Source organism: Cheilinus undulatus, linkage group 17 (assembly GCF_018320785.1).
Source record: "Cheilinus undulatus linkage group 17, ASM1832078v1, whole genome shotgun sequence".
NCBI lineage: Eukaryota > Metazoa > Chordata > Actinopteri > Labriformes > Labridae > Cheilinus > Cheilinus undulatus.
In genome coordinates, this window is record NC_054881.1 from 19324174 (window position 1) to 19342938 (window position 18765).

At 38.9% G+C, this 18765-nt stretch overlaps 3 protein-coding genes across 6 annotated transcripts in view; 2 read left to right on the forward strand and 1 right to left on the reverse strand.

Moving 5' to 3' along the window:
* Positions 1-939: 939 nt before the first annotated feature.
* Positions 940-4713, reverse strand: LOC121525466 (THAP domain-containing protein 6-like). 3 transcript variants are annotated; one of them, XM_041811484.1, is made up of 5 exons: positions 4580-4701; positions 3404-3638; positions 3157-3264; positions 1392-1520; positions 940-1206 (listed from the first exon to the last, which is right to left on the reverse strand). In XM_041811484.1, exons 1-5 carry the CDS (start codon positions 4657-4659, stop codon positions 1186-1188), a joined length of 573 nt encoding a protein of 190 aa, XP_041667418.1. In that variant the 5' UTR covers positions 4660-4701; the 3' UTR covers positions 940-1185. The 3 variants fall into 3 exon arrangements, with proteins under 3 accessions (XP_041667418.1, XP_041667417.1, XP_041667416.1); XM_041811483.1 differs by having other exon boundaries at positions 940-1520; positions 3404-3620; positions 4580-4713; XM_041811482.1 differs by having other exon boundaries at positions 940-1520.
* Positions 4714-6503: 1790 nt separating this feature from the next.
* On the forward strand, positions 6504-8755 carry tmem203 (transmembrane protein 203). Of its 2 annotated transcripts, none has more exons than XM_041810287.1 (2): positions 6504-6586; positions 7032-8755. In XM_041810287.1, exon 2 carries the CDS (start codon positions 7239-7241, stop codon positions 7653-7655), a length of 417 nt encoding a protein of 138 aa, XP_041666221.1. In that variant the 5' UTR covers positions 6504-6586; positions 7032-7238; the 3' UTR covers positions 7656-8755. The 2 variants fall into 2 exon arrangements, with proteins under 2 accessions (XP_041666221.1, XP_041666222.1); XM_041810288.1 differs by having other exon boundaries at positions 6510-6586; positions 7037-8755.
* A 7436-nt stretch (positions 8756-16191) lies between these two features.
* Positions 16192-18765, forward strand: part of tprn (taperin) — a 47221-nt gene continuing 44647 nt past the window's right edge. The window contains exon 1 of the mRNA XM_041811433.1: positions 16192-17139. Within this exon, the coding sequence (XP_041667367.1) occupies positions 16374-17139 (766 nt within the window). The 5' untranslated portion in view covers positions 16192-16373. The remainder of the gene's footprint in view (positions 17140-18765) is intronic.

Sequence of the window (18765 nt, forward strand, 5' to 3'; positions counted from 1 at the left end):
TGAACAAACATTATCAATGAAAAAAAAAACAGGAAAATCAATACTAACAAAACTAAAAGTTACCCTCAAAATTACCATCCTTTAAAGTCCTCTTTAGCCAATAGAGTAGTTGTCTTGAACCAAAGCTTTAACACTCGCTTTATAAATTCAAGATTAAATGAATTAATGATGAGCTGCTATTTACCTTTATTGTAGCAAAAAGAGGAAAACAGTCAGTGGTGGACTCCTTAATCAGTCCTTTACCTGGGCTATCACCTGTAATAAGAGCTGTCATCAGACTGTGCAGGTTTCTGATTTGTTTTTTAGGAATGACAGTGCCAGTAGAAAAACATATTACAAGTGAAGCATCCCTGTTACACCTGGGGACATAGGGCAACAAAATGAACAAGATATTTTGGTTTTGTCTGCAAGATGGCTCTGCCTGATGACAGACATGGGATATGAAGAATACCATCATCTTTGCAAAGTCAACCTTGACATTTGATCTTTGAAATGAAATCGCTACAGCCTTTAGTCAGAGTTAAAATTTGTACAGTTTAAAAAAACAAAAACAAAATAAACATGCATTCTTTAGTCATTGAAATCTTACATAAAAATAAGGCCCAATGACCTTGACCACTGAACTCTAAAATATTCTTACTTCATCCCTGAGTCTCATTGGACATTTGAGTAAAATTTGAAGAGATTGCCTCAAAGTATTCTTTAGATATGTTTACAAGTTAGGGATGAACATAAGTCCCAGTGGCCTTGACCTTTTACCTTTGATCTCAAACATCAAATCAGTTTATCTTTTAATCAAGCTGGAAATGTATGCCAAGTTTGTAGAACATCCCACAAAGCATCCTTATCATGTTTACAAGAATGGCCTGGAAGGATGGACAACCTGCTCCTGGCAATCAGTGATACAGAGGCGTACTTTTATCAAACCATGAACTTTGTCTTTATTAAAGAAATAGTCAACACTTGTCATAATTAAAACTGTTGGCATGTATGCTTTTCTTTCTTAACAATATAAACTCCATGAGAGAAAATTATAGGCAATATTTGACTGTACAAAAGAAATCTATACAGGATAGAAATCTTATTGTGTTACCATTACAAACATGCCCAATATATTATGCAAGTCAGTTTTTCATAGATTACTTAATCAATACTAAATGACAGCTTCAGTGACCAATCAAACACTTAAAGGAATTTCTGCTTCCTCTGAAAAAAAAAAAAAAAAAATCAGATGATAGTACAGGTATAGCTAATATTAAACACAACAGAATGAAAAATCAAGATTACAGTTTTTCTTTATTCGTGTGGACTGTTTTTTTCCTTTTAGAGGCAGCTGAGGCTTGCATTTCTTTCAGCCTTTTCCTCTTCAGAGCCTCCAGTAAACCACACACCATGTTCTTAGCTCTCCGTTCTCGATCCTTCGCATTCCTCTTCTCTCTTTCCAGACTTTCCACTCTCGCCAAGGCTTCATCCAGTCTGGCCTTTAGATCACTAGGAGTAGGCAGTGCATAGGAGTGGTCCTATAAACAAGGATGAAAATATTTTTACTTCAGAGCTGGTCATTCCATGACAGCTGACGTTTCATGCTAATATGATGCAGAAAGTTTTTGCAACTCTGCCAAAAAGAAGCGGCAGAAATAATGACATCCTTTGATAACTCTCTATGCTAATAATGGACTCCATTCTGCTACTATGGAGGTTTTTATCATTTCTTAGACACCAACAGCATCACTCTACTCACCACATCTACTATGCAGCTCAAATGACAAAACTGATGTGCTACCCAATTTAATGGTTTCCGTAGAGAAAGGGTATGTATAAAATAGCTTTTACAACTCTACTTGAGCACAGTTGCATTTACATCTCCTGTGGAGCGTGCTCAAGTACATATAAATCATGCCAGACACCACCTCTACCACTACACTTTGGGGTCAAGTGTACCTGGATATGGGGCTGGGTCTCTAACATGAAACCATCCGCCTCAGCTACACAGCTTATATATTGTTAGGCTCTATGAAAGATTTTTTTTTTTGCAGTGTTTTCATGATGGTGACCACCACAGAATGACTTAAAAAGATAGCTTCAGCAGTGCTAATTTTGGCAGCTATTCAAAGTTTAGTCTTAGTCTTTAGAGTAAAATGCTTTTTTAGTTTTAATCATGTTAAAGTCATTTTTAACTTTCTATTTTAAGTAAACAAATCTCAAAAACATTTAAGTCCAGGTTTATAGTCCATAAAAGTCCTTTTATTTTAGTCCTAAAATTAATTTTCTTTTCACTAATTTATTCAGCCAAATTGTAAGATTAATAGAAATGTAAAACAATCATATTAATGCTCTATCAATACTTTTGTTAATTCAAAATGTATCGGTGAAAATGCTGACAGGTTCCTAAAGATTTAAAAAAAAAAATTAAAATAATAAAATCACTATAGAAGGAGGAGAAAAAACACTAAAGCCCATGTTGTCTATTAGAAACTCTGGTTAACAGTTTCTATCAGAGACATGAAGGAAACATCGCCTGCAGAACACGATGATCACTGTGAATTTTTATTGTTGCAGCAATGCAGCACTCTCATCTTTTCCTTCAGAAATGTCTGTAAATTCCAGTACATTACAGACTTTGCTTTTCAGGTTTCAGTCGATGACAGATGACAGACTGGCCATCTGAAATTTGGGTAAATGCCATAAGAGCCACCCTACTATGGGCCCTTTTGGGCCAGTAAGAAAGGTCCATTATGACACTTATTTTAAAAATATATATACAAAGATTCTAAAGAATAAATGTTAAAGAGGCTTTAACCGTGAATGTAACTGTTTGCAGAACTTAGAATAATTATTTCTGCCAAATATAAATTTTCAATCCAAAATATTTTCTTTTCTATTTTGGAAATGAATCCAAGCAAAATATTTTGTAATTTGCTGCTCTAAGCATAGAAAGCTGGTAAATCTTTTTATATGTATCAGTGAATTGTTGTTTAAAAAACTGTGCCAGTCCATTCTAAACACAAGGGCCTTTTTTTTTATTACCCAGTCCATCAGTCCTGGCTTTAGTAACCAAAAGAGGGACATCCCTCAGACTTTACTGAATACTTTACATAGCCCAAGGACCAGGGTCATGATGCTCACAGCTGTCTGGGGCTAAAGCTCCATACTCACAACATTAGGCACAGGCGGAGGTTTAGGCTCTTGTTTGGACTGGAAACAGGTCACTGGCAGGCTCTCTTGAGCCTTCTTTGAAGTCCTGGTTGTCCTTGGTGGGGCTTGCTATAGTGAAAACATTGAGAGTATTTCAGCAGAGTTAAGCAGCTCACAGTTTAATACAAGAAAATGTTTATCATCAATTCCTTGACCCAAGAAAGGACACAAAACCTGTTCAGTATTATGTTGTGTGACACAGACTTACTCGAGCTTTATAGTCTGATGATATCCTCTGCACATGATCTGGAAAATTGAAGACAGACGGAACAACTCCACTTCGGATTCTGACAGTCTGGCCGGTTGTGTCGAAGTCCTCCTTTCTGAAGTGCTCACTGCACAACCTGGAAGCCGTACTGGCAGTAAATCCTTTCCTTCTCAGGGCAGCTTCCCACTGCTTCCTCAGCTCGATAGCTTTCGGAAAACTTACAAGGGTGAAAAACCTAATTAATTTATGACAAGTTAATTAACAATAAGGGCAGTTAGTTCAAGACTATTTGGTTAAATATGATATATTTCTATCAAATCTCAGACTCAATAAACCAGTGGTTCTCAGCTGATGGGACAATTGATCACAGAGGCCTTCTGTTTGTCTCAAAGATATTCCTAGGGAAAAATACACCAAAAAGTCCATAAAACGTTAAAACACTTGTTTTCTCTTGTTTCTTTGATTTTTCTCATGTACTGCATGACGTCAAAACTGTACTAACTGTACTAATTTGATGGTGGGTCCTGGGGCTCCACCAATTGAGAATCAAGACTATGATCAAATCAGTCTCAAATTCTAAAACCAGTCTAAATATATTTAGCCAAAACAATGTTTGGATCATAGACATAAATTACATGTGCACACAAGCACTGCCTGTTTATTTATTGGCATCCCCATTAGCAGTACTGTAGAGCACAACTGGTCCTCCTGGGGTTCCACCTTAGCCTGCTTTTGAGATATACTGTAGCGTACTTCAGCAGCTCTACCAAATCTAAAGTGGCAGAGTAACAGAGTAACAACCAAATAGACGGACAGATGGACGGCTATGGAGCACAGATATGGCGTATATTTATCATTTCACAACAAAAAGGCAGACTCCCAGCGAGTTGTAGACTATTACTTTGATTTACCGTCTTTGTTCATTTTTCTCTCCAAGTCATGTAAGTAGACCTTCTTCTAGAAAATGTATTGACACACATTGAAGCCAAATTAGCTAACGTCAACTTATGTTTGTATAGTGGGCGGGACTGCCACTTCAAACATGGCGTCGACGTCGACGCACGGTCTTTGTTGAGAGGCCGACAGACCGCGTTAGCCACAATGTTAGCTTTTTCAGCTCGAAGCATGATGTTATGCATATAAATATACAACCAGAGTGGTTGTTTTCATTCTTACCCATGAAAGGTAATTCCCTTGGATCTGCTTTCGGCGTTGCATCTGTGTTTACAGCCCAAAGCTGCACATGAGTGAGGCATCTTTTAGAAAGCCACTTCCAATATGGCGGCGACGTCGCCGTATTCTTCTTGTTCTTCCTCTTCTTGTTCTTCCTCTTCTTCTTGTGATTTAATGGCGGTTGGCGACTACCGTTTAGGTGCATTACCGCACCCACTATGCTGGAGTGTGGGCCAGAGCGCGTTGTCTCAAGTGAACATACGTATACAATATAAATAACTAAAGATCATGAAGAAAAATACTATAATAAAATTATCTTCTCTTTACCATTCCAGTTTCTTTAACAAACCAAACAAGGCTTTAAATTTACTTTCCTCACTACTTAATATAGTTTTAAGAGTAAATAATTATGTCCCACATCTCCTTAGTCCATTCTACAGCTTTTCTCTGCTTGTTTTATACTGCTTGTTTTCTACAGTCTATGGTTTTATACCTCTCACATTTACAGATTAGGTTACATGTTCCACACCTTCCTCTTCCACCCCACACAAACCTGTCAAATGTTTTTAATTAAATGCATTGTTTTATTTAATCCTGCATGTCCAGGCCATAGTCTTCCAATTATTATCTGTTTTCTTCTGTTTCCCCCTAATGTGTTTGTTTCTGCCAGTTTCTCCTGAATATTGTGCAAATGGCATCTTTTCTGTCCCTCATCCCATAGCTTTTGCCAAAAACTTATGATTGTACTTTTTATCAAAGCTTTAATTTCTGATTTACTCAATTCAATAGTCATAACGTTCTCCTGCCAAAGGGCCTGTTTGGCTAGATGATCAATTACACCCAACTGTAATTTGTGCAATCTGATTTTTTTTTTTTTTTTTTTTTTTTTGTATATTTCATATAATATAATATATCTGGTCTGCTGTTGGATGACATGGACTGTAAGGATACCACTGCTGATAGAGAGTCTGAACACACTATAACCTGTTCCATTTTGTTCTGTTCTGTCCAGTGTAATGCCATTACTATTACCAACATCTCAACTGTATATACTGCTAAATGATTTCCTTTCTCCTTACCATTATGTTTAAGCTTGGTATGACGAAAGCAAAACCAGTGCCCCCATTCTTAGTATCCTTTGAATCATCTGTATAAATATGTGTATGAAGTCTGTGTATTGTTTTTACTTTGTTTTCTACTATATCTGCCCAATTTCCTTCTCCTTTATTACTCTGCATTTATACTAAATATATAGATCAATGTTGGCAGGGGGGAATAGCCAGAAAGGTATTATTGGATAAGGTACTGTGTTGCTGTAGGTTTTTCCCTGTATCCCCATTTGTTGAGCCAGTTTGCTTGCCTCCCACACAAAACAGTGTGTTGTTGCTTCCCCACTCTCCCAGCATGGTTGGAGAGCTTTTACCTTTTGATGGCATTCTTCTTTATGTTCCTGAACTTCTGCCCAGTATGCCATCATTAATTGTTTATGTCTCAGTTTGAACTGCATTAACTGGAGAAGTCCTTAAAGCCCCACAACATAACCTTAATGTTTGATTTTGTATAACCTCTATCTTCTTCAACAGAGTTTTAGCTGCTCTTCTGTACTATCGCCATACTGTTTTTGTAGGGCAACTTTATTCATAGCATACAATGCAAACATTGACAGTCAAAAACAGTTGCAGATCACAAATAAAACTTGAAACTACATAAAGAGAATAGAGCAATGTTGGAAGAGGTAGGATGGGCAAACTATGTATGACCCCCCCTTCTTATTTGAATAGCAGCTAAATGAAATTTCCCCTGATATTCTAAGTTTTTGGCGTCGTACATGCAGTGCGTCCACGTTAACAGCAGTGGTTCATGCACCAACAGTAGGTGGCGGTAATGTATCAGAAATCTGAGTCCCAGTCCCCGATAACGGACAAAAGAAGAAGAAGATGCTACGATGCTAACGGCTCACTAGTTTCGCCTCTGGTGACATGGAGGAGAAATTGCCTCAAACTTATTAAGGTAGAGTAATGTATAGTCACTCTGAGATACATTTAACATCGTTATTCCTGGATTACGTCAGTAAAAACACTGACTGTGTCACCGCTGGCTGCTTGTTGTTAGCTTAAATTGCTAGTACAAAGCTGGTCTGTATCATCGTAGTAATTGTTTGACTTGACCTGTAACGCCAATGTTACATGCTGTGTCATCTATTAGAATTAGTCGGTATTCTATTGAGGCTTATCTGTTAAAAATATGAGCGGACAAATTAATTAAATATTGAAGAAAAGTAGCTTGAGTCACTGCCTTTTAGCTTCTCTAGCTGCTGCTTGGTGTACTGATATGTGATGTGGGCTCTGTCTACTTTCAGCACTGTGTGGGTGTAAGCCGAGTTTACATTGGCTTTGTCATATTACTGCTTACTGGATCATCTTTTCTAACGTAATATTGTTTCTGTTTACATAAGGAAAGGCTTCCAGAGACGATCATTGAAGGACTTCAGCCCCTAAATTGTCCCCTGGGTGGATTTGAAGATGTAGCAGAGTGGGAAGTAGGTTACCTCTGCGATAGCCCAGCATTCCTGGACATCATTGGTGATTCATCACCTTTCCTTTGCCTCGGAGGTTGTCTTCAGTGAGTCCATCCTTGCCTGGAGACCCCACTGGACCCAGCCATGCTCTTCTCCCTCAGGGAACTGGTCCAGTGGCTGGGCTTTGCCACTTTTGAACTCTTCCTGCACCTGCTGGCTTTGCTGGTTTTCAGCATGCTGGTTGCTCTACGAGCTGACATGTTCACCCCCTCACTAAGCTGGTGGCTGGTGTTCGTCCCGCTGTTTGCTGCAGACGGCCTCAGCACCTACTTCACAGCCATCGTGTCCATCCGTCTCTACCAGGAGAATGAGAAGCGTCTTGCAGTGCTAAGGCTCCTCTGGGTGCTGACGGTGCTCAGCTTGAAGCTTGTATGTGAGGTTTTGCTGTGCCAGAAGCTGGCTGAGCAGGAGCAAGCCAGAGACCTGTGGTTTGGCCTAATCGTTTCTCCACTGTTCATCCTTCTGCAATTACTGATGATTCGAGCATGCCGTGTCAACTGAGGAGAAGCAGTGATTGTTTGTTTCACTTCACCCCACAATGCAAGGGATGAGAACAGTCTTCATCTGACATTAGAGATGTGAAGCATAAAAATGGTGTTCTTTTTTCTTCTGGCTCACTGTCACCTTTAAAAAACACTAAATTTTTCATCACACATTTTATGTGTCACCTGATCCAGGTTACTAAGATTTGTGTTTTAAAGGGCTTCAGAATGAACAGGACTCATCACTGCTCTATACAGGTATAATGCAGTAATTTTAAAGTAGAAGACAATCATCTCTTTATGTTGCTACATTCTTAAATACATCATTTGGACTAGGGATGCACCAGTACCATTTTTTCTCAGACTAGCCACAAGTACTGACATTTAGGTACTTGCCAATATCAGGTACAAATAGAACTTTTTAATAATACCATCTCAGTTATTAATATTATTTCAAGAGTTTATTTTCATTGTATGTTCCTCACCCCTCCTTTTGACAATTTAGCAGTGCATGGTTTGCAGTAGGGTGTAACAAAACATCATTTCTTCAACCATGATGATTATGTGCATATGCACTCTAGTGAAACTGCAGACCATGCAACGTTGGTAACATGACCTGAAGCATGCCATACTGCCACATCTGTAGTGTTTGTTGCAATCCAGAACACAAGTTTTCTCATTTTTGCAACTTCTCTGCAATAAAAGTTAAGAATGCACAAACTTATCTGCACAAAATTGGTATTGGAAGATATTAAATTAAAAAGTTTATCATTGGTTTTGGCAGATATAAATATTTCTGCCAAGGTAAATTGACCATACATTTCAGCAGTAAATGTCGTATGGCAGCCATAAATATTGGTAAAATAAACAAATGTCACAGATACAGTGGCATTATGCAATTGGAAGCTCAGCTATTTAAGGCGGATTCTAAAGGAGTATTTTCTCACTATGAGCAGCACCTTTCCCTATTCTCCTTTATATGTGGCCCCTTAATGGCACTGACATGCCACTTTTTTGTGTACATACAGTGCTTAACAAATTTATTAGACCACCTGTCATATTTGTCTCGAAAACCATCCAGCATCATGAAGTGCTTTAATGCGGACTCTTTCATTTTCAGTGAGCTCTCGACGTTTTATCATTTTGAACAGTAATCAGGGATTTCAAACTGAATTCACCCAGATTTGAGCCGGCTCACTGGGCTTCTCTGAGAAGTCAGAAATTAATCAAGCATAATATTCAACCACTAAAACTCATTTTTCTGTTCAGGAATGCAAGTAAATAACTATAATTTGACATATTAATCAAGAAATAATAATGTGCTTTACTATTTTTTCTGTTTTTTTGTAAATCAGGAAATTTGAAAATTCATGGATAAAAACACTAATTATATTTTAGCATTAAAAATAACATTTGGGTTAAAGAGCTTCTACATATTGGTGTATTAACCATTGCAAAAACATAAAACGTGATTTTGGTAACTACCAATGTGATTAATGTAGGGCAGCTGTGGCATAAACCTTACTTTGGTTAGGGTTAGGGTGGTCTAATGAATTTGTTAAGCACTGTATATTTTTAAGATTTGCTGGCCTTTTGTCTGTATTTTGATAGGATAGCCTAAGAGAGACTGGAAACATGAGGATAAAGAGGGAGGGAAGACATGCATGAAACAGTGCCGAGACCAATCCCACAACCAGTGCGTCAAGGGTTCTGGCGCTACCAATTTACCTAAACCACTGTTTCTACTTCAAAACTTTAGATGTGTACTGCAGTGTGTGGCAGTCACAGCTGATGAACACAGTGGGCTCCTGTTTGATGTCCCACGAAATTTTTTCTTCCTGTATCATCAAGCCCTAGATTGCAGTCTGCCCTGCTTTTGTCATACTCATGTATTTTCAGAATATCACCTGCTGTGAAATTATATCAAGCACTATTTAAACAATGGTTTTTGGGTACAAGAATGAGCACTTGGGGTAGTTTGGACAAAACTGTGGTGTTTATCTACATTAATTTGCTCATATTTCAGATAAACTGTAGTCCATCATCAGAAAGCAATATCATTGTAACAATTGCATGTTGAAACATTAATGGCAACACTTAGCAGGATGACCTTTGAAAAGCTTGGTTTAAAAGAAAATTATTTTCCAAACTTAAAGTCCTGGATGTAATACCTTCCAATGCTCTTATGATAAACTGTAACGAAGACTATCCAACAAACTTCATTTCCCAATTGCAGTTTTACATGTCTTGTAGCTAGATTCTCTGCTGCCAAAATCAATGGAAAAGCCTATAATATTACATTAACCACTACCACTTTGCATATACTTGAACCGTTACATATAAACATACTTAAGTTAATTCTGATCAAACTTGTATGTACAGAATGACAACTAAATTTCTATCCCATTTTTTCATCAGCATAGATTACAGCTGAAGGTTTATAATACTTGTAGGAATGCAAATAATCAGAGCAGTAAACGTGGGGTATGAAGTGTGTTCACATGCAATCAACATTAGACAATGAGCCATAAGAAAATCAACTCCAGGGTTATGTTTCAGTACAAATATACACTACACGTTACGTATGTCGATTCAAATAGCTGGTGATACCTAAAGGCTGTTCTGTTGGTCACATTTTTTGGGTGATCGCTATGGCTCAGAGATTTGGGAAGTTGCTGCTGCTTTATGCTTCTTCCATTAAGATACAGTCGCAAGCAAATTACATTAGATTTATGATCTTGTTTCTCACTTTGTTGCCTGTTTTGGGAATGTCACTTCCACATTCCCCCCTTCCGGTTGCCTGGTTTGTCATTTCTGTCACTGAACAACAAGAAGCTGCTTCTGACCTCACTGTAAACTCCAAGTCTCACTCCAGTGTTGAGGAACTGAATGTGATATAAACAAGCAGTCATTTGTGTGCACACGTTTTCCTTCAATATTGTTGCTTATTCTATGTTTGAATCTACATTGTATATGTATTGCATGTATTTAAGGCCTCCTTTTAAGATAATTCCCCTTGAGAAGTTCTGTGAAATATGTACATGTTGATTTTTTTTATTTAAAGAAATTCACATATTTATGTTCTTGTTAAGGCACCATTAGTGTCATGTCATCTGTATATAAATGTAAATAAACCATCATCATTTAATTAATGCTGTCTGGTAAATGTGCAAACGGAGGGTTGTGGTGTCTTTGGCCACAAGGAGGCGCTGCTGGCCTTTTGTATGGGTACTGCATACTGAAGGTAAAGGACCATACATTGCTCTTTGCACACTTTATCTCCTGTAAACATCCCTCAGCAGCATCAAAGTCATGATAACTTTATTAAATGCTTCACAGTATTCAGGAGTGTGGATAGTGTACATTTATAGATATCAGTGTAATGCATGAATGCAACTATTAAGGTTTCTGCCGTTATTGTTGCATGTTGAAATATTTACAAATAAATCCGTGAGAAATCATATTTTGATCATGCTATGTTAAATGTTTGAACTGAAAACTTTTAAGAATAATAAGGGCCAGCATCAGCCAAGAATGAGCGGGAAAAGACTATAAAAGCAGCCTGTCATATTCACAAATATGACTGGAAATGTGACCTTTTTTGCACCAGTTCTCAACAACTGAAAATTGAGAGCACAAAGGTTCATTTTGTCCCAGATCTAAAAGAGTTTGATATTTACTCCCCGTGCTTCTCCGCCTTGTTCTGAATGATGGTTCACTGATAAATGTTTGATGAGATACAGCAATCTGTTGTGGTACTAAACAATAGGCCTCTTAGTGCTGATTCATTTGCAGCAGGGTACTTCTCAGCTCCATGTGTTTACCACAAACGGATTATTGACAGGTGGCATCACCAGCAAATACTGAATAAACAGTCGTCAGCCTTCATCCTGTGCAGCCTATATCCTATTTATTACACTTCACATACAGAACAAAAACAAGTCAGGGATAAAGGGTTCAGTTTTGATACTAGCCTTTATTTCTTAAAACCCAAATGTAAATAATGTTTAATTTCATGAGATAAACACAGAATTAAAGTCAATTTATGCTACTTTTTCATTGCAAGAAACAGAGAATTTCCCAACTTCAGAGAGAAAATTATTGAAAAACCTTTAAAAAATGCTGTTGCAGTTACTATCAAGCAACTTCACTGTTTTTTTAAACTCATTTTTGCAGATTTAATGAAGTTGAGTTGAAAAACAAACTTCAGTTGCTTGTTACCAATTGAAGTACTTTTTAAGTAGGCGCAGGATTTTCTTTCTTTCCATCCATCCATTTATCTTCTGCTTATTCAGACTGGGTCGCAGTGGTAGTAGGTTGAGCAAGTCAACCAAGACATCCCTCTCCCCAGTGACACTTTCTAACACCTCCTGGGGAATCCAGAGGCGTTCCAAAACCAGACAGGATATATAATCCCTCCAGCATATTCTAGGTCTTCCTCCTCCCAGCTGGACGTGCCCGGAAAACCTCCAAAGGGAGGTGTCCAGGAGGAATCCTGATCAACTGGCTCCGTTCAATGTGAAGGAGCAGCGACTCTACTCCTATTTCCTGCTGGATGTCTTAACTCCTCACCCTACCTCTAAGGCTGAGCCCAGCCACCCTCTGGTGAAAACTCATTTCAGCCGCTTGTATTCACGTTCTCATTCTTTCGGTCATTACCCAGAGTTCATAACCATGGCCAGGTGAGGGTTGGGAGGAAGATTGACTGGTAAATCGAAAGCTTTGCCTTCCGACTCAGCTCCCTCTTCACCGCAACGGTCCAGCACAATGCAAAACTTCTGATGCTGCACCGATCTGCCTGTCAATCTCACTCTCCCTTTTACCCTCACTCATGACCAAGACCCCAAGATACTTGAACTCCTTCACCTGAGGCAGAGACTCACTCCCCACCTGGAGGGAGCAATCTTTTTTTTTTCACTCTAGGTTATTTCACTTGTTATAGAAACAATTGAAGAGAATTATATTTGATCATAGTTTCTTGCAAAGGAAGAGATTAAAATGATTTAAAAATGAGGGCCAGGGGTACTGGTAGTAGAGCCTATGTTTACATCTACATGCCCCACATACTGTTTTTTTGATTGCAGCCTGGGGCTCCCTTCCTGCATGTCAACCCCTTTTCCCTCTATCCCCATTCAGATTCAATCCACAGTCAGTATCTACAATAAAGGCGTAAAATCCCAAAATAAATAACAGGAAAAGCTTCTGGGCTACCTGATGTACAGCAACAGAGGCCCAGAAATGACCCATTTTAAGAGTAAAACTAGATAAAATTGTTGACAAAACACATACATTTTGAAAGCTATTAGGAAAATCCTATTCTGTTATTCTAGAAATACTCCAAGGAAAGTCATGGATTTAAAATGGTAATTAAGCTGAATGAAGACAAAAGATGATGACAAAAATGGATTAAGCTTGGTGAGAATCAGAATGGTTGACACCTTTGTTGCCAAAGCAGAGTACATCAAAAACAAATACAAATAATAGCCATCACAATAATAATACTGATAATAATGAAATACTAAAAACACAAAGTTATTGACTCTTATAAAACTTATTAATATCTCTAATGTGGTGACAGAAACAAAACATGAAGCTAGGTGTATATGTTGAGATTCTTCTGCTAGACATACTCTCACTAGTTCTTCATGTGATCCTGCTGCTGAAACTTGGCTCCAAAAGTTCTTTCTTACAGATTCATACAGTGGGCAGATGAGGAGAAAGTGGATTTCATCTTCAGTTTTTCTCAATTCACAATGTTTATATATTCGTTGGTCTCTGGGTTCCAGTTTTTATGACGACCTGTTTTAATTTCTAATTTATGTCGCTGACTCTGTACATTGTCTGTCCTCTGGTTGGGGTTTCTCACACGTATAAGATAATCAGCTAAAGAGTACTCTCTTGTCAGTAGACAATAACATTCCAATTTATTGTAGGATTTTATTTCATTTTGCCAAAATTTAAGGTATTTAGATTTATTTTCTTTTTCAGTAATTTTAATTTGTGTTTTGGAGAGATGATGTAGCTTTTGGTTCTTTAACTGATAATTTTCTTTAATATTTCTTAAGGGGGTCAGTCTCTGGGCAGAGGGTGTTGCTTAGAAAGGCCAGGTGATGGTATGATTCAGGATCAGCTTGTGCTAGGTGAACCTGGAACCTAATGGCTCTCTTGATCATGTGTTGAGAAAGAGGGAATCCCCCCAGTTCTGCTCTACATGCCAGGTTTGGACAGTTTCAGCTCCAGCTCAAACATCCAACAGAAAAATTTAATCTCCAGCTCTTTATAGAACTGGAGATGAAATTTTTCTGTTGGATGTTTACCACTGTTTTGGGACAGGGCCCCACACTTCACTTCCATACATAAGAATAGAAGTACATTACTGAATAGTTTTAGCCAAATTTTAATTAGGGGATTAAGTTTATTTAAAGATGTTTTAATGCCGTAGTAGGCTCTTATCAGTTAGAGAGCTTATAGCTTTGTCAAATCTCCCTGATGCACTGATGACTTTGCCCAGGTAATTATACTCCATTGTATGCTGAAGTGTGCTTCCTCCAATTGTAAAACTATGTTCTGATTTTTGGGATCTGGCCTTTTTCTGAAATATCTTGATTTTTTTTTTTTTAGTAAATTGATGTCAAGGGCCCAGTCTTCACAGAACCTTTCTAACAGTGAGAGATTCTGCTGTAGTCCATGTTCTGTTGGAGACAGCTGAACCAGGTCATCTGCATACATGAGAAATTTGATTTCTTTGCCTTGAAGATCCAATCTGGGGCTGCATGACTGTTCTAAAGCAGTGGCAAGATTGTTAATATAGGTATTGAAAAGGGTAGGGGATAAGTTATATCCCTGATGTACTGATGATCCCTGATGATCTTTCCTTATTGGCAAGAACAAAAAGAGAATGGATCTCTATCCAGGCTGTTCTGGTAAAGTCCTGCCTACACAACAAACTAAAATACACAGCAAAACTGACTGTGTTTGTTAAACTCATTAAGAGTTACATTCAACACTTCAGAAGTGTCTACATTCAGCCACACAACATAAAGTTAAACTACACATTAAAAACTACACAAAAATATCTTATATTCATGTTTATTTTAAATAACAGAATGTACAGTGAGTAATGTACAGTTACTCTGGTTAAATCTCACTTAAGTAGAAGTAAAAGTACTGATTTCAAAATGTACTCAAATAAGTACAAGTACCCAAAAAACTCTATTACAATAATTTGAGTAAATGTAATTAATTATTTCCGACTCCTGATTACCATCCCGAATAATGCTTATTGCAGTAAATGGTGATTTGAATATCACAATCCCAATATGATGTATTACCTCAGGAGTTTTCATTATTATCAAAGATATATTATATATAAGTAATTTTATGATATTTAATACTGCTTTCATTTTAGGACCATTTCCTGACAGTCATTCTCTGACAGCATACATAGATGTCACTAGGGGTAGACCGATTATCTGCCTGGCGAATTATTGAAGCCGATATTTGGCCTCTGGACAATGATCAGTACTGGCATTTTATTTCAGTGATAATAGATAAAATCAATTAATCAAAAAGAGTGATTACATTGGCTGCACTGCAAGGTGTGTCTTCCCCTCTGGCTTTATTTTTTAATTCTTGTATACAACACAACCTGATTAGCTAGGTGTCATGTGAGTACTAGCCAATCAACACTCAAGCCTGGAAGCCATTGACACAGTAAGCATATGGAATCACTTCCTGATTTCCTAGTGCTGCTATGTTGCTCTGTGCCATTTATTATGCTGATAAAGCAAAGGCTTTATTATCCATCATGATCTCATCATCAATTTTACTTTTGCCACATGAAGTACATTTTGTACATTATAATAAATGCATATTAGTTCCATGTACTGCTTATTAGTCTTGCAAGCTACCAATAATGGAATATCAGTTGACCCCTAGTCACTAGTATGGGTAGACGTTAATGATTAAATGTGTTTATGCATTTTTTTGTACACATGATGCCTACGTATATATAAGTACCTTGTATAGTGACAGCTATTTTAACATTTTTTTCTAAAAAAAAAAAAAGATTAATGTATTTTGTTTATCATTATAATTGCCATTACTAGTTTTTTTCTGTATTTGCATGTTTTAGACCTTTTTTTTTAATGTTCTCCTTTCCGACTTAAACGTTGTTTGTTTGTTTTGTAATTAAAATGTCTTGTTTGTCCTGTACATTACTTGTCAGTCATGTGATTTCGGCAATTTATCAAAATATATACTGAGATGGACATTTCACTCATCAAGAATAAATGGATGAGTACGGTTAATTGCTTAAAACCGGGAAGGGTGTTTTGCTCCTGAACGCAACACTTTGATTGACAGGCATTCCGTGCCCAGTCAACAATAGAAATGGGAGAGGTTTACGTCAACGGGCGGCGTTCTACAGAGAGGAAAGGGGCGTGTCTTCCATCCGTGGCGACCAATCAGGTAGCAGACGGAACCACCAAATCGGCTCGTGCCGCTGCGGAGGGGCGGGCCGCCTTCAGGAGCTGTGTGGAGAGAAGGAGGCAGACAGAGAGACAGAAAGAAGCAGAAGGAGAGGAGAGAGAGAAAAAAGGAGACGGTGGGGATGTTTGTGAACGTGCGGTAGCCGTTGCTGCAGGTAGTCACATCCGGATACAGGTTTTGTAGCCTGCGGCACACCGCCTCAGGGCCTGCCTCTCTCCTCTTCAGCCCTTCTTCACAACCCTCCGAAATGTCTGGCGGAGGAGAGGTTCGTGTCCTACGCCAAGAGGCCGGCCAAGAGAGCCCGAGGATGCCGGCCTGGAAGCGAGAGATCCTGGAGAGGAGGAAAGCGAAGGGTGGGGGGTCTGGGGGAGCCGGTTCGGTCGAGACAAGTCCCGGTGGTGTGGGCCAGCAGCGAGTTAACGGCGACTGCACGGGGAACGTTAACGGGAGCAGCAGCAGCAGCATACCCAAGAGTGACAGCGGACCGAGCGGGCGGAACTACACCATCAACACAGCCAGCCAACATTTCTCCAACAACAAAGAGCCTCGTCCAGCTGCCCCAGAGAGGACAAGTTCGAGGGAGGACGAGGGACAAGAGAGCCTAGTGCTACAGGAGAGCCTGGGCCCGCTGGAGGAGAACCCATTCATTAAGCTGGAGAAGGAGCGGAGGAGGCGACAGGACCGAGAAAACGCCGCCCGTCCTGTGCAGCACATCCTGGAGCTGTACGGCAGCGTGCCCGGCATAAGGACTATCCGTGCTGATAACATTATCATAATTGAGTCAGACCCGGATTATTTTCCAGAAGCTGGAGGGTTAAAAAGCGGGTCTCAATGGCAGCAGAACGGTGTCAGTAGTTATAGTTCTCTGAACGACCTCCTGGACCGGAGAGGGAGTGCTGTGACTGAGATAAGAGCCAAGGAAGTGGTTATTTATGACACCACGTTAAGCAAGAGCGAGGAGAACCTGAGCACCCTGGGGCGCCCTGATCATGAGGTGTCATCACATGAGACAGGTACAAAATACACCGCCAGGAAGCATCACTGGTTCTTAGTATATATCTTGTATTTTGATATGTCAAAACCCATTTTAGCCAATACCAAGATATATATACTCACGATAGTAAGGAACAGCAAGTCTGTCCTTAACTATACACCTGTTACTCTTATTGAGAAAGTCTTTGATTTTGAAACAGACATTGCCTCTTTAAGAGGTACTAACACCTCTGTAACAACCCTGACAGACAGTGAGCCCTGTAGTGAAAATTAAAAAGGTGCCCCCGTAATGACACTTGAACTTTCAAATTAAAATGAATCTCCTAGTTATACAACAGGTTTCCAGGTTGGTTCTCTTAGACAATCTTAAGAAAGTACTTGAAATGGCACAAAAACGCACTGCCTGTATCAACAATGATATATTCACACCTTTATCTAACTGTAAAGGACGCCTAGTGTGCCCTGAACAAAATTGATTAGTTCCTCTGGTTATTATCAGGCTTGTTTGTTCAGAAACAGATATTTATCAGGAAAAACATTAGATCCTACATTAGATGATAAATGCGTAAATGAAATGCCGAGGGATGCTCCGATGCATTGGTTAACCATTGGTATTAGCCCTATTGACAACCACTGGTCATCAACATATAATTTGGCTTGAACAGATATCAGCACCCAACATTTATCTGTCAATTACAATTAATTTAATTCTGTCATCAGGTATTGATAGAGCTGAATAAGCTCTTTTCCTTTTTGCTTGGAGTCACCTGTCAGACAAATTCAGGTCTCAGAAGAGAAAATGTTGGCATAATAGGACTGTCACACCAAAAGAATTACTGTGAAAAATATAGGTACTAGCAATCAACTAAACGATTGTTTTAAACACTGGTGTCGGTATCAGCCTGAATTTTCACAAATGGTACATCCATGGTCACTCCTTTGAATTATATGCATATTAAAAACAGGTATTTTTAACAGTAACAGTAAAAACAGGCTTCATCTGCCTATTTGAGAGCTATAAACAGCGCTGTAACAACCTGCTGACAGGAAACAAACTCAGAAGGGCTCATAAAATAATATTCACCATTTCGAGGAGTGTAGACTTTCAAATTCAAATGAATTTTCCTGATAACAATGGGTTTCCAGGGTGCTTCACTGAGACGATCCTGACCAAGTGAGACCCTGGCCCTAACCTTTGGGGTTCAGGTGCCTAACCCTAACCCTCTTGAGGTTTTCTTCAGTTTACGGCGTGTTAAATTCAAATTTTCAATTTTTATTCATCAAATTCTGTGAAAAATAGCTGCTTACCGTAACCCTTGACAGTGAGCGGAAAATAAATGTGATTCAGTACGTCATTTTGGCTCTGACTTGGGTAGCGTATGTCACTTCCCGCCCTATGGTCGAGGTCACACTATTGTAGAGGTCTGCAACAGATGAGCCCAAAACACCCCACCATAGAGGTCTGCAGCCAGATCCTCTCAGACCAAGCTCTTGAAATAACATAAAAACACACTCCTTTCAAGTTCTATAATAACTAGCTGTGGTTCAAAACTTCAGTCCTTGGCACAAACTTTAAAGTTTGAGGAATGAGGTTCAATGGTTCAACTTTTGGAAAAGTGCCAGGCTTGTCGATGTCTCTTCTTCTT